Genomic DNA, 13,601 nt, shown 5'->3' with positions numbered 1-13,601 from the left:
CAGTACATAAAAAATAATTTCTAACTATGAAGTTTGTTCAGTTCCTTGAGGTTTGAACCAAAATAGCTGAGTTAGCATTTCTCTGACAGACTGCCTGAAAGATGGAAAATATATAGTTTGATTTCATGTAATTCATAGTTTTATTGACATTTTGTTTTCAGATAACCTAAATAAAATTTAAAAAATCCATAGATCCATAATCCTGTGATGATATCTAATCAATAGTATCCTGTGCTATTAGCACTTTTAGCTTCCAAAGGCTACTTTAACAGTTCAAGGTATTTTTTTGATTTGCTGTCATTTCTAGATTAAAAAAAGATTTTCAGTTATCTCCTTAAACTCCATTAAAAATGTTAATATTATTAGAAAACGAGAACTCAAACGCTACGGTAGCTAAAGTGCTGTTAGCTGGTGATGTTGGCTATTATAGGAATATTTTATTCATTTATTTAATATTACATATTTAATTTCAGACAATCTCTTAATAAAAAAAGATTTATAACTAAATGTTAGCTAGCTGCAAACTCAAATTTAAAGGTCAGAAAGTTACTTTTTAATTGATTTAAAACTTTTAGTCTTAAATTAGCTTACAAACAACACAAAATATTTTCTTTAATTTTCTTATAAATTTCTGTTTGCACATTTAAAAATCTGAAAAAGACAACATGCTGATTTTATCCCTATGCTAGCTATGCTAATGTTTCTTAGTGCTAACATTAGCTTGCAAGGCTAATTTTTAGATTAGCATTACATTATTTGATTTTGTTCAGCATTCACACCATTAAAAACATGAGTAAGAACTTCTGGAAAAACTTACAGAAGTTTGGACAAGAATTAATATTTAGTTTTCAAAAATTGGGCAAATTATTTAAGTTAAACCTAAATCGTCATATTTTCGCCTGAGTGTTAACAGATAATCCCAGTTGGTTTTAATTCATTCCTCCGGCCGTAACTCACCTGACCTCATGCAGTTTTTCAAGCAAAGTTCTTCTGAGTCGAACCTATTCTCATTTCCTCCACAACCTCCAAACCAGAACTCTGCACAGAACCCATTCTGTCTGTCAAAGAACCACTTAGCCTCAAAGTCTTTGCACGGCATTCCCGGGTCAAAGTCAAGTGAGCAGGGGTCTGCCAGGCCACTAGCTACAACATGCAGAAACAGAAACACACACATGTGCAGAAGGACAGACAGGGAGAGAAGGCGTTTGTGTTACGATTAAATTTAAAACATGAAAGATCATGTGTGTTAAAATCAACAGGTCACTTTACTATGCAAGCAGGTTTATAAACATTCAGAGGTTTTTCCTACAAAAACAAGAACCTATGACCTCCAGAGCAGCTATGTTATCCAAAATGAAGTCAGGAGAATGAAAGTGGATTAATTTGGAGTTTTTACAAGTGAACTGAAAAGTTAGTTATGACTACATCTGCTAAAATGTTAGTTTATTTAGTAATTTAGAGGCTTTTTGTGGTCCAGGTCGTGAACCTCAGCAGCTGCTGACTAAATCCACACTGGTTCTTACTGGATGGTTTTCAGACCAGCTTACCAGGCTCCGGTTTGTCCAGCGGCGTAGTTTTTACAGTGCTGCTGCCGAGGCTGGCTGCTTCTGTGAGGGGAAAGAGGCAACGATGAAGCTACAATAACAGAACAAACTTTATGAAACTACGGGTAATTAATATGAAACTTCAGGAAAGGCTCTTTTACAAACGATTCTTTAGGTATGAAGCAGCTTTTGAAGATGATAAAAGTTTTAGTTTGATGATTCAACAAGTTTAGACAGGAGAAATCTCACTAAACTGAGCAGAAAGTATAAACAGGGTTCAGTACGTTTTAATCCGACTCCAGTCTGCCTAGTCAAAGTCCGGTCTGGTTGGTGAGGTGTGGATGCTAGCTGACCTCTGACCTCTGGTCCTCCAAATCTCGGTCTGGGTTCGGTTTGAATGTGAACACCAAGCAGACCGGAGACCGCTCTAAAAGCAGCAAGTGGACTACAGCGCTGCATTCTGGGTAAATACAACCAAAGCTAACATGCTAGCCTAGCGCTAGCAGCAGAAATGGCTCCTGGTCTTCAGCCAAAGACTAAAGAGAAATCCTCCAACACTAAAATCTGACGCCTCCATTTTGTTTCCATCTGGTGAAGAAGGAAGTTGCTCTCAGTGTCTTCAGTGGTTCTTGGTGCAGCGCCCCCACAGGCCAGGAGGGGAACAGGTTGGTTTGACTCAGAACCACAGCAGCTGGAGATGGAGCAGATGTTCTGGTTCCAGTAGAACCGGGTCGACCGGACCATCATCTCATAATCTCTTTTTGCAGCTGAGTTATAGAATAAATGTTTTTAATCTGTTATTTAGGTTTTTCAAATGTTAGATTGTTTCTTTGAAACAAAATGCTGCCCCAGTGGAACAAGAGAAGCAGCTTCTTCCACACCGTTTGTTTGTGAATGTCGCTAATGCGTCAGATTTATAAACGTACCAGAAAGTTGCAAATACAAAAGTTATACAAAATGCAAAAGGAAAATTTTAATGCAATAAATCTCTATAGCTAACTAATCAAAATTAGTCCCAGGCCTAATTATGAAGAAATGTGTGTGACGCAGTCTGTAGGTTGTGTTTGTTGAACTTACTGGTTGTGACGATGCCCTTGCGGGCCGAGACGACCCGGCCCTCTGCTGTGTACGCCGTGACCACAGCGTGATACGTCTGAGAGCTCTCCACGTTGAACACCGCGATCTCTGAGCCTGAAACGTTGGTCTTCACCACCAGGGTGTGGTCCTGCAGTCGGGTCACTACCACCTCAAAGTAGACCAGCAGTTTGGGTTCGGGGTTGCTCCACCGCAACGTGAAGCTGCTGGCGGTGACGTTGGAGACGTGCAGCTCGTCGGCGTCTGGAGGGTGGAAACAGAAAATGTCAGAATAAAGGAAATCTACAAGCATTGTTTTTTATATCAGGATACAAATATAAAAAGGTTTAATACTGATACAACTACTACTAGTGCAGCATTTCACTGTAAAAATCTAAGTGTGGAAACAAGCTTAAAAGTTAGCATGCTAACCCCATGCTAACATGCTAACCCATTAGGTCGGATGTTTTCATGTTTCCTTCAGCTACTTGAATTTCATGATGGCCGCCTTTTAAACCAATTATTGGCATAAAATGCTACCAATTTTCAAAACAAGCATGAACTTTAATCACATCAGGAGTTTCCCACTTTGGTCAACATATTCATACAACTTTAAAATAAGAAAATGCGGCAGAATCAGAAACCGAGGACTTTGCTGTTAGCGAGTCTCAGACCTGGAAGGACATGAGATATTGACGTCTTAATGTTAGCATTAGCTTTGACTAATGTTTCATGTGTTACTAAATCTTTTGTATTTCGTGGTTTAGCATTTGCTTCTGATAATTTCTTGTGTTAGCATTAGCTTCTGCTCATGTTTTTATATGTTTAGCGGCTTAGCATTAGCAGAGCTAATATTAAGTAAATTAATGCTAAGTGAAGTTAGCTTTTTGGTTAGCTTCACTAACTGGCAGTACCTACTGCCAATTTTAGTGCAAACATAAATCCTCATTACAACCATGTCAGCCATTTTGAAAAATGTCCACCAGAAAAAGGAAACACAAAGTAAAGAAAATATATGATATCTATGGTTGAAAATGTTTAATTTGACATAAAATTCATCTAATTGGCGATTTTAAGGTAAAAACCCATTTTCCATGACAATCATGGCGGCCATCTTGAATAATTAAAAGGAATATCAGTAAATATGAAGTTTGTGCATCTTACTATTGAGTTTTCTCTCATGAACTGCTTGGTGGCCGTCATGATGCTTCTGGTGTTTCCTAGGGAATGAACATTGGTGAAAACAGCGATTAAAGACAGGCTAACGGTGGGAACTAATCCAGAGGTTTTCTGGCTCACTCCTGGCGCTGTGAAGGTGGCAGGGGGCTCTTCAGCGGCTGGTCGCTCTGCGTCCACTGACAGGTCTTAGATTGTTCAGGTCGGTTTTCAACTATGAAGCAGAGAAGATGTCATGAATTTCAGGCTGGAGAAGGATTGTGCAACAGGCTGCAGAGGAAAATCGGTTGGACTCACAGCTGATATACTTAGCAAACAGCTGGCCAAACGTCTGGATGTGTTTGTCATAAAAGTGGGAAATGAGGTCGAGGCGCTTGAAGAAGACATCAGAGGGTTCGCTCGCCATGCGCGACAGGACGTGAGCGTCCCTGGGCCCCACCGACTCGCCCACGCCGAAGATCACCAGGAAGTAGCCTCTGCATTTGACCTCGTTGGCGATGCGGACCAGCTGATCCTCGTCCTCCGCCACGCTGCCGGTCACAAACAGCACCATCACCTTCCTGTCGCGCTGCAGCGGCGCCTTCTCGAACACCTGATCCACGGTGGCCTCGATGGCTGCCGGCAGGGCGCGGCCGCCCTCCAGCTGCTCCGTCTTGTCCAGCAGGAACCGGACGACGGCCTGAGCCGAGGCGTGGTCGGTCAGGCCCAGGTCCACGCGGATGGGTTGGCCGGTCCGGTTGTGCATGAACTCGTAGGGAGCCTGCTGGACGACAGACACTCTGGCGTGATGGACGGAGGCGGTGGGATCCGAAGACACGTGAAGAGCCTCTACGATGTGAGCGATGTATCGTTTAATCTCGATGAAGGTGGACAGGAAGGTCGACTCGGAGCTGTCTATGATGAACGCCATGTCGATGTCCACATCAGACGTCAGAGATCGCCGATCGCGGCTGGCCGACGGAGGCAGATAGTCACAAAGCTGGTCTGGAGAGCAAGAATCTAGAAAAGACAGTATTATTACTATTACTAATGATCTAGTTATATCAAACTAAACACAGTCTGAATGTCTCAGTGGTTCAACTGGCTGGAGGAAATGTCTGAATGAATCTGATCGACATGGAGACTGATCAGGGATCTGCTCTGATGAGACCAGAGGGAATCAGACCAGATGAGTCCCGAGGTATTGAGTGTGAAACATTAATTAGAAACTCTGGCTCACATGGCACCATTCGAACTTTTGTTTTCAAAGCCTGAGAGAGCGCTCACACCATAAAACATCGCAGGTGTAACAGGTTTGGTTTTACAGTGTGATTGGAGCAACACAAACGATTTCACTCAAGATGGTTCAGAGTAAACAAACATGGCCGACAGCTAATGGAGTATATTTAACAGAGAAAACATCCGTTGATTTGGATTCCCTCCATGTTTGCTTTCTGCCTGGAACTCGGCGCTAGCGAACTTTACGGTGAAAGGATTTGAACTGTGGTGAAAAGTTTTTATCAGAGGTTTGATCTCCAACTTTAGCACCACCTAACTGTTCTTTATTCCTACATTTAGTTTTTCTTTTCACAAAATTTACTTAAAAATTAAGACAACATCTTTGAACAATTTTCTGCCACTTGGACATTTTTTTTCCAAAATGGTCACTCAGAAATTAATGGATGAAATAAAAAGCTAATCTCCTACATTTTCATGTCATTTTCTGTGACATGTATTATGTAAATAGTCAAATGCTTTAATTTGTGTAGAAAGTTTATTTTTCCCAACTAAAATACGGTGAACATGTACCGGTACTTTGCGTCCCAGTTTAACCCTTTATGAGCCGTAAGCGTCTCACCGTAGCAGACGTGGCAGCTCAAGATCTTTTGGAAGACAGACTTGTACTGGGAGCTTCCCGGGGAGGGAAGGACGATGACCTGGGCCAGCGCCGTGTTGTTGACCTGGTTTAAAGGAGAATGAATGAGATGAGCTGCTTTTACAGGACCTGTCCGTCCTTTCGCTGGTTGGGTCGTACCTGAACTGCCCGGCTCAGCTCTCTGCTCTCGCTGTTCACCAGCAGCAGCGTGGCGATTCCGGCATCGTGAAGGCGAAGGGCAGCGTTGGTGATTCTCTGGGTCTGCCTGACACGATGACCAACAAAGAAGACGGCGACCTTCCTCATCAGGAAGCCGCTGCGTACTCTCTTGAAGGTGTTCTGGGCCACAAAGCTCATGGCTGTGTCCAGACTGGCCTCCTTACTGGACCGCGGTTTCTGCAGCCCCTCGATGTGATCCACCAGCGACCGCTTCTTCATGGAGTCGGCAAACCGGAACTCGGTGATCACCTCGTTGTTGTACAAGGTGAGAGCGACGCGAGCTCCTCTCGGACAGTTGCTCTCGGCGATGGTGATGTTCCTGACCAGGAGGGCGGCCGTGTCCCGCATGTTGTTGAAGACCTGGCGGTCTACGGCCTGGGAGACGTCCAGCGCGAAGGCTAGCTCAGTGGGGTACAGCGGACATTCCTGCTTACCTAAAACCAAAGACACCCGGATCTCTGGAGAAACACGGCCACCTGAAGCATTTCCTGCAAATCAACAATCCTCTATACTCACCATAACAGCAAGCTAGGAAAGAAAAGACAAGAAAAGAGTGTAAGAAACTGATTGTAAAGGAACAAAAACACATCCATAGGTTAAAAAAAAACAACAATGAAAACTTACGACAGTTATCTCTGATCTTCTTGACCAGGTCACATTGCTGAAATGAACAAACAATAAATTATTAGAAAGCTAAAATGAACTAAATAGATGCAGAGGAAAGTTTGATTTATTAGCTCTGTACAATTTATTTGATAAAATGGAGACATACCACAACACCTGGTCCTCGTGGTCCTTTGGCCCCCTGTAGAGCGAAAACAAGTCCATTAAATCTCAACCTAACCCCAACCATCTCCATCAGTGTTTTTGATCATGTTCCCTCATTAGCACAGCAGCTCTGGGTCCTTTAATGAAGGCTTTGAACTTTAGCTAAAATTGCTAAAAAAAAACATCAATGTTTTAATTATAGACACAACAAATTTAGGCTTTAGCAGTTTTTAAGTTTTTTTCATAGAATAATCACATTGCAATTTCACAACACTGACACAAAATGTAGCAGTGTCATATATTTTAAGTCTATTTTTCTTGTTAGTTTGGAAAATGTTTTTTCCCACCATTCAACTAATGTCCATCCTCTTGCAAAAACCTAAAACTATAAATGTAGTAGTGGTTCTTAAAAATTATAAGAACTTTCCGATAGAAGATGTTTATAAAAAAATCAAAAGGTCATTTATTTAAAATGGAGTATAAAATGGCCAGATTAAAATAATTTTGTTTTTTGAAGTTACAAGAGTATGATTTTGTTTGATGCACGTAAGTGTTCTGTTTTAAATTTTGTTTGATACAAATAAAATGTCTTGTCAATATATTTATAATAGTACCATAATAAAGTCAACATAAAACCAGAATAAATCATGAATAAAGTAGTAATTTTATGAGAACTTATATACCAAAAAGCCTCATGTATTAAAATGAAGAATGCTGAGCTGCTTTGATCCAACATGTCTGCTAGTCAGTTGGCCAAAGCTTAAAGGCTTTAAGCTTTATTGGAATAAATCAGAATCTTATCTGCATATCACCATGTAAGCCATAGCTGTCAGGTTTTCCCGCCGTTCTCCCGAGCCGACAGAGGACACTAAAGTTAGCATCCACAGGTATTCACTGTGAATGTTCTACCTGTTGAAATACCTGAGCTCCTTTTTACCTGCTGTTGTCAGAGCCAGCCAGTCTGTGACCGTTCGCTGCGGAGCTCCTTGGTTAGAATAGAGCAGAATTTGCTGCAGCCTCAGACAACAGCGCATGCTAACAGATGCTAATGTTAGTATCCGCAGCTAATTATTATGATTTTTACGCTCTCTATAAAAACAACTAAATAGTGCTTTTACAAATTTATCATGTTGTACAATAGGAGTAAAAGAATAATGCAACGAAAGTAGTCAATAATGCACTGAGGCCTGAGATAACCGTGATGAGCTACATGGTTAGCATCATGGTTAGCATCATGGTTATCTGAGCTACTGGAGATGCTAATCATGTTACTGGCTGCTCCTTTGCTTTATGATTGAAGCTGCCTCTGATTTAAATATTTTTATTAATTCATGCCAACACATCCTGAAATGATGTTTGAAGTTAACAATAGTTCACTTTGAGATAAAGACTGTGCCACATTCAAATTCCAGGTCAAAGGTCAGCGTACTGTGCTGAGGCTGCCCTGTTTGTGGCACCATATAACATATCTATTTATGCTACTCTTGCTGAATATTGTGATGATATCGATTAGGATTGAGCCAGTTATTCCTGAACTTTCTCTAAATTTCCTCTTTGCTTTAGCATCCAAATCACTTGGAATATAAATCATTGATGGGCATCAAGCAGTGTGAGGGGAAACGCCCTAAAGCATCCAACTGGTCCTATGTGATGGCAATACTGTAAAATTTGACATTTGGATGATGTGATTTGATTTTTGGAAAGTTTAGGGGTTTGAAATGCTCACATAAGGTCCAGAATATCCAACTTCTCCCTTCTGTCCAGGTGATCCAACATCCCCAGAGACACCCTGGAAAGAGTCGGCATGAAGTCAGGATGCATGCAAGGTGATTTCCTTCCACTGCTGCAAAGATCTATTAGTGTGAAACAGAGAACGAATGTGAACGTACTCTTTGTCCACGGTTCCCTCTGGGTCCGGGTCCTCCGCGGGGTCCAGGGTCTCCGGCTGCACCCTGAAACCATCAAACTCATCAAACATTCTGCAGACAATCCAGAGTGTGACCTGGAAACGTGACCTCGCCTGACCTTGAGTCCAGGGAATCCTGGGAAACCATCATCACCCTTTAAAGAAGAGCAGATGGTATGAAATAATTAAATTCACGTCTTCATGAAGCAGTGAGTAGCCAAACAGTAAACACATAAAATCAATTAACCAGAACCAGAACCATCAGACATGTTGTGTCCTGAACAATCACTTGCCTTCCTTCCTTTTTCTCCCTTCGAACCGATTCCATCTCTGCCATCTTGACCCTGAATAGAAAATAGGAACAAAAAGCTGTGACCTTGAGATGCCGTGGCTTTCTGGTTTCCTCATGGACTCGTTTGCTCATTTTCAAGCATCTTCAGCTTTATGTAAATTAATATACCTTATATTTACTAGATATTTATCAAAAAGAAATTTCATAATTTAAAACGACAAAAGATGTAATTGAAAATATTTTATCCTTAAAAATTGTTTGCCTGTCTGCTTGATCAAACTGCCTCTGTTGATATTTAATAACTGTGTTTTTTTAAACAGTTATGTAAACATACTGATCTTTAAAGAGTTAAATTCCTTACAATATGATCTCTTAGTCACAGTATTAACATTTACGTCAACATTTCAAGATGAAGATGTTTGAAAATATTAACTTGCACAGAGTGAGAAAAAATATTTTTCCTATTTGTCACAGGAAACAAATATGCATCATAACCATAGTTACTGTGTATGTCTGTCACATGAGGGTCACAATAATATATGGCTAAGACTTTCACACATTAATTTTGATGAATTTTATGGATTTTAATGCATTAAAAATATTAACACAATTATTTGCATCTTTTACTCATTCGTGTGTTTCTGATGCAAACACTCTGATTGGACGCCGAAGCAGCGTCTCGACCCACCGGGGGTTAATTTCTGCTTCTGAACTGATCTAGCAGTTAGCCTCTCAGCAAAGCTGTGCTAGCCTAAAATAGCATCTCAAAGCTAAACATGTAGCAGCTAACGCTAACGCCACGTTTCTATAGAAGCTCCATGATCCGGAGCTGGAAACGTGAATGATTCACGGCTGTGAGTTTTAACAGGTCATGCAATAAAATATTCTGAACTACTGAAAACATGAAAAGAGAAAATAATTAAAATGTGCTCGTAATAAATATGTTTCAGTGAAAGAAGTGGGGACAGAGAGGTTAAGAAGATTTTATCCTCACAGGCTCTCCGTGGGGGCCAACCGGTCCAATCACACCCTTGGGTCCCGGTTCTCCCAGTTCTCCCTACAAAGAAAGCGTGAGAACCAGATACAGGGAATGAGGACAGGAGTATTTTTTGAGAAAATGCCAAAGTAATGAATCATGAGGGGAGTGTTTCTGTGGGCTGTAAGGTTCGGTTCCACAGATTTAGTCAGTCTGTGTGTGTCCAGTCATGTGAAGCAGCTTGGTTGTCCAAACAGTCTCAAAATGAAACTTGAGACTCGTCACATTCGCTCCGTACCTTGCGACCTAGAGGTCCTCTTCTTCCGTTTTCTCCGTTTGGACCAGGATTACCTCCAGGACCCTGAACGGTGAAACGTCGGGACATTTTGGGTTAGGTGAGCAACACGACCCTAGACACAGAAGAGCTGAGTTTGGTTGGCTTACTCTGGGTCCTGGGTTGCCATCTTCCCCTTTGGGTCCTCGTGTACCGACTGGTCCAGCTGCACCCTGGGAGAGGACAGGGCACGTCTTTACATCGTTCGTTCATCTCATCAGCTAATGACTAATGAATGAAGTCAGCTACAGTCACACAAAACTTTGTTCGGATTTGTTGGGATCCAATGAAACAAGAAAATTATGAGATCTTTTGTATTCATCTGATAGAAGTAAAGCGACTAAACTCACTCTTGAGCCTGCGATACCAGGCTGCCCGGCCTGGCCTCTGTCTCCAGGAAGCCCGCGGTTTCCCTTTAGATGAGCAGCACAGTGGTGTGTTACTGTGAGAGTTACTCAGATATTGGGATGCGATTCTTCAGAAAGGAACTTACAGGTTGTCCTGGCTGGCCTCTTCTGCCATCAAGTCCCTTAAAAAGCAAAGGATACATTCAAGTCAAGGTTCACAAGAAACCTGAAAACTTTGTAAGTGGTTTAATGAGTCATTTACCCGTCTACCACGATCGCCAGGGGTTCCTTTCAACCCATCTTCACCAGGAACTCCCTGTCATTTGGGAACAGATATCCCTGTCACCATAATTACATCGAAATTAAACCAAAAGAGCAGAAAAAGATGGGGCTGTACCGGCGGTCCGATATCACCGCGCTCTCCTTTAGGTCCCGGACTGTTGTTATCTCGCCCCCTCGTCCCCTAATGAACAGAGACACAATTACCTCAGTTTTACTTCCACTTAATGTTAAGAAACCTAAGTAAAGGCATGTTTATAAAAATATCAGTGGAATATGATTACTCTATTTTTAGTTGTAAAAGAAACCAAGAACAGAAGCAGAGACATTTTCCTTCCATCCTAATGTCCGGCGTTCAGTGAACAACAAGTCCCATCACCAGAAGAAGACAAACACCTAAACATCCACCAGCCATGTTTCCATAAAACTGTTGGGATAATTTTACTAATGAGTGGTGGTTTCATCTACTGGTTTGGAGTGAACCAGCCAGGCTACGCAGAGCGCCATTTCGTTGGGATGTTGACATTACGAATGAATGTAATAAACAGGAAGTGAGGCAGAAACTGCACATCGCAGGGCAATGGAGAGAGAGTTTTCAGGAATCCCTTGCTGTTGGACATGTAATTGTTCTGTCATGTCAACTAGTATTGGCAACGGTTCGTGTTGTCTGGACATGTAGAGAAAGAAATGCAATTCTATCGAAGGCCGTCCTCGAAAACAGCTGATGGGTCACGTGAGCTCAGTATTCACTATGTCAGAACCCAGTTCAGTCCGCTTGAACCCGACTCTGGTCCACTTGCCTAGTCAAAGTCCAGTTCAGTTGGTGAGGTGTGGATGCTAGCTGACCTCTGACCTCTGGTCCTCCAAACCTCGGTCTGGGTTCGGTTTGAATGTGAACGCCAAGCGGACCAGAGACCGCTCTAAAAGCAGGAAGTGGACTACAGCGCAGGGCATTCTGGGTAAATACAACCAAAGCTAACATGCTAGCCTAGCGCTAGCAGCAGAAATGGCTCCTGGTCTTCAGCCAAAGACTAAAGAGAAATCTTCCAACACTAAAATCTGACGCCTCCATTTTGTTTCCATCTGGTGAAACAGGAAGTTGCTCTCAGTGTCTTCAGTGGTTCTTGGTGCAGCGCCCCCACAGGCCAGGAGGGGAACAGGTTGGTTTGACTCAGAGAACCACAGCAGCTGGAGGTGGAGCAGATGTTCTGGTTCCAGTAGAACCGGGTCGACCGGACCATCAGGAGGAAAACTGCCTCATTCTGTAAATGTGCTTTCGTTTCTCTTTCAATAGTTTTTTTTGTTGGGTTAAGCCAAAAACCACCTGAAGCAAAAGCGTCTTTACAAGACTGATGAAGTTTTTTTGAGTTTTGCCATCTCCAACCTTTTGTTATGCGATTCCTCAAAATGTGGATAAAGAAAAGTTGATGGAAACATGGCTGTAGTTGGGTTGTTAGAAATGACAAATTCACCTGACATCTGTGTCTTTTGGACTGTGGGAGGATGCTAGAGTACCTTACACACACGGTGAGGACATGAGAAGGTTTCAGCACCTTCTAGCTGTGAGGCTACAGGAGTTATGCAAACAAAGCTCAGGGTAAATGTTATAATACGCACAGGGTCTCCTCTGATTCCCATTTGTCCTATGTCGCCTGCTTGTCCTTTGGCTCCTTTAGCACCCTAAAAATAAACAAACACAATGTTTTTGTTTTTTCATTCATTTTTTAAATACATCAGAGGAAATAAATAAAACTGTGTGACATTTCTTACTCTCCTGCCAGGGTTTCCTCTGTCACCTGGAGGTCCAGCAACTCCACTTTTCCCCTGTAAAGATGTTAAACGCACCATTAAGCCAAGCATTGTGAGAAAAACAACAGAGAACTGAAAACACAACATGATGCAACTGATTCACTATATCAGAATAAACTTACTTCTTCTCCATTGATGCCATCAAGCCCAAGTTCTCCTAATTCACCCTAAAGCAGAATTAGATGCTTAGACAGCTGTAGATATTGTATCACATGTTTTTTATTACTTAGGAATATTACCCTCACCTTTTCTCCTGAGAACCCACGAGATCCCTGGAAAGAAAATATGTAGCTTTGATTCACTGTTGCTGTAATTTAATTAAAACTTATTCCTTTATTCAGCTGAAAGGTGAAAAAATAATTCAAATTACCTTGACACCTCTCTGTCCAGGACATCCCTGGAAGCCCTGAGTACCGTTAACACCAGGAGGACCTCTTTCTCCCTGGGATTATAAGAAATGGAAGCTCAATACACAAACATTAAAGATGTGAAATGTGGCTGATGTAAAAAGACATTTGGACTCACTGGTCCACCCTCGTCACCAGGATGTCCCGGGCTTCCTGGTAATCCCGGACTGCCCTGCAGCAGAGCAATGAAAGTATTAGTTTTCCCTTAAGAAGCTAACCCAGGGTTGCAGAAATATACCGTTGTCCAGTTGAGGTACCTTAATCCCAGGCAGGCCCACGCCCCCTCGGTCTCCTCGGTTCCCAGTACATTTGCATGGAACGCCACAGCACTCCCTCTCTGCGATGTTGCTCTAAGGAGGAAAACAAAAATATTTTTTCAAGAACTTTCTAAGGACATTTAACCTCCAGAAAAGACTTTGGTTGGGTTTTATCTGTACACACCAGTTCCTCCATAAGTTCATAGTCCAGGTCCATGACGTTGAGTTTTAAGGGCCTTGTGTACCTAAAGCCGCGGCCAAATTCCAACAGCAAAGCCTCTTCAAACTGCTCCACCCGCTCCAGCCCAACCAGAATGAAACTGTTGACTCCTGATTGAGGTTGTACAGAAACATCCTG

At 42.2% G+C, this 13,601-nt stretch overlaps 1 protein-coding gene across 5 annotated transcripts in view; it reads right to left on the bottom strand.

The window, feature by feature from the left end:
* The window catches only part of col6a3 (collagen type VI alpha 3 chain), a 59,750-nt gene that overhangs the window by 8,765 nt on the left and 37,384 nt on the right, over positions 1 to 13,601 (bottom strand). For 4 of the 5 annotated variants that reach the window (XM_023337014.1, XM_023337015.1, XM_023337016.1 and 1 more), the window contains 30 exons: positions 13,428 to 13,573; positions 13,244 to 13,336; positions 13,105 to 13,158; positions 12,950 to 13,021; positions 12,825 to 12,851; positions 12,702 to 12,746; positions 12,541 to 12,594; positions 12,388 to 12,450; positions 10,889 to 10,954; positions 10,754 to 10,807; positions 10,638 to 10,673; positions 10,495 to 10,557; positions 10,255 to 10,317; positions 10,109 to 10,171; positions 9,829 to 9,891; positions 8,836 to 8,886; positions 8,662 to 8,697; positions 8,526 to 8,588; positions 8,363 to 8,425; positions 6,641 to 6,673; positions 6,493 to 6,529; positions 6,385 to 6,396; positions 5,809 to 6,302; positions 5,632 to 5,734; positions 4,092 to 4,793; positions 3,918 to 4,008; positions 3,783 to 3,838; positions 2,622 to 2,882; positions 1,548 to 1,607; positions 958 to 1,143 (listed from right to left, as the gene is read on the bottom strand). In XM_023337014.1, coding sequence (XP_023192782.1) covers positions 958 to 1,143; positions 1,548 to 1,607; positions 2,622 to 2,882; positions 3,783 to 3,838; positions 3,918 to 4,008; positions 4,092 to 4,793; positions 5,632 to 5,734; positions 5,809 to 6,302; positions 6,385 to 6,396; positions 6,493 to 6,529; positions 6,641 to 6,673; positions 8,363 to 8,425; positions 8,526 to 8,588; positions 8,662 to 8,697; positions 8,836 to 8,886; positions 9,829 to 9,891; positions 10,109 to 10,171; positions 10,255 to 10,317; positions 10,495 to 10,557; positions 10,638 to 10,673; positions 10,754 to 10,807; positions 10,889 to 10,954; positions 12,388 to 12,450; positions 12,541 to 12,594; positions 12,702 to 12,746; positions 12,825 to 12,851; positions 12,950 to 13,021; positions 13,105 to 13,158; positions 13,244 to 13,336; positions 13,428 to 13,573 — 3,210 coding nt within the window. The remainder of the gene's footprint in view (positions 1 to 957; positions 1,144 to 1,547; positions 1,608 to 2,621; positions 2,883 to 3,782; positions 3,839 to 3,917; positions 4,009 to 4,091; positions 4,794 to 5,631; positions 5,735 to 5,808; positions 6,303 to 6,384; positions 6,397 to 6,492; positions 6,530 to 6,640; positions 6,674 to 8,362; positions 8,426 to 8,525; positions 8,589 to 8,661; positions 8,698 to 8,835; positions 8,887 to 9,828; positions 9,892 to 10,108; positions 10,172 to 10,254; positions 10,318 to 10,494; positions 10,558 to 10,637; positions 10,674 to 10,753; positions 10,808 to 10,888; positions 10,955 to 12,387; positions 12,451 to 12,540; positions 12,595 to 12,701; positions 12,747 to 12,824; positions 12,852 to 12,949; positions 13,022 to 13,104; positions 13,159 to 13,243; positions 13,337 to 13,427; positions 13,574 to 13,601) is intronic. The other variant, XM_023337017.1, reaches the window with a different exon arrangement.

The sequence above is a fragment of the Xiphophorus maculatus genome, chromosome 7, assembly GCF_002775205.1.
Source record: "Xiphophorus maculatus strain JP 163 A chromosome 7, X_maculatus-5.0-male, whole genome shotgun sequence".
In the NCBI taxonomy this organism is placed as follows: domain Eukaryota; kingdom Metazoa; phylum Chordata; class Actinopteri; order Cyprinodontiformes; family Poeciliidae; genus Xiphophorus; species Xiphophorus maculatus.
The sequence above is the reverse complement of the archived record's forward strand: the minus strand, read 5'-3'. Positions and strand labels throughout refer to the sequence as shown.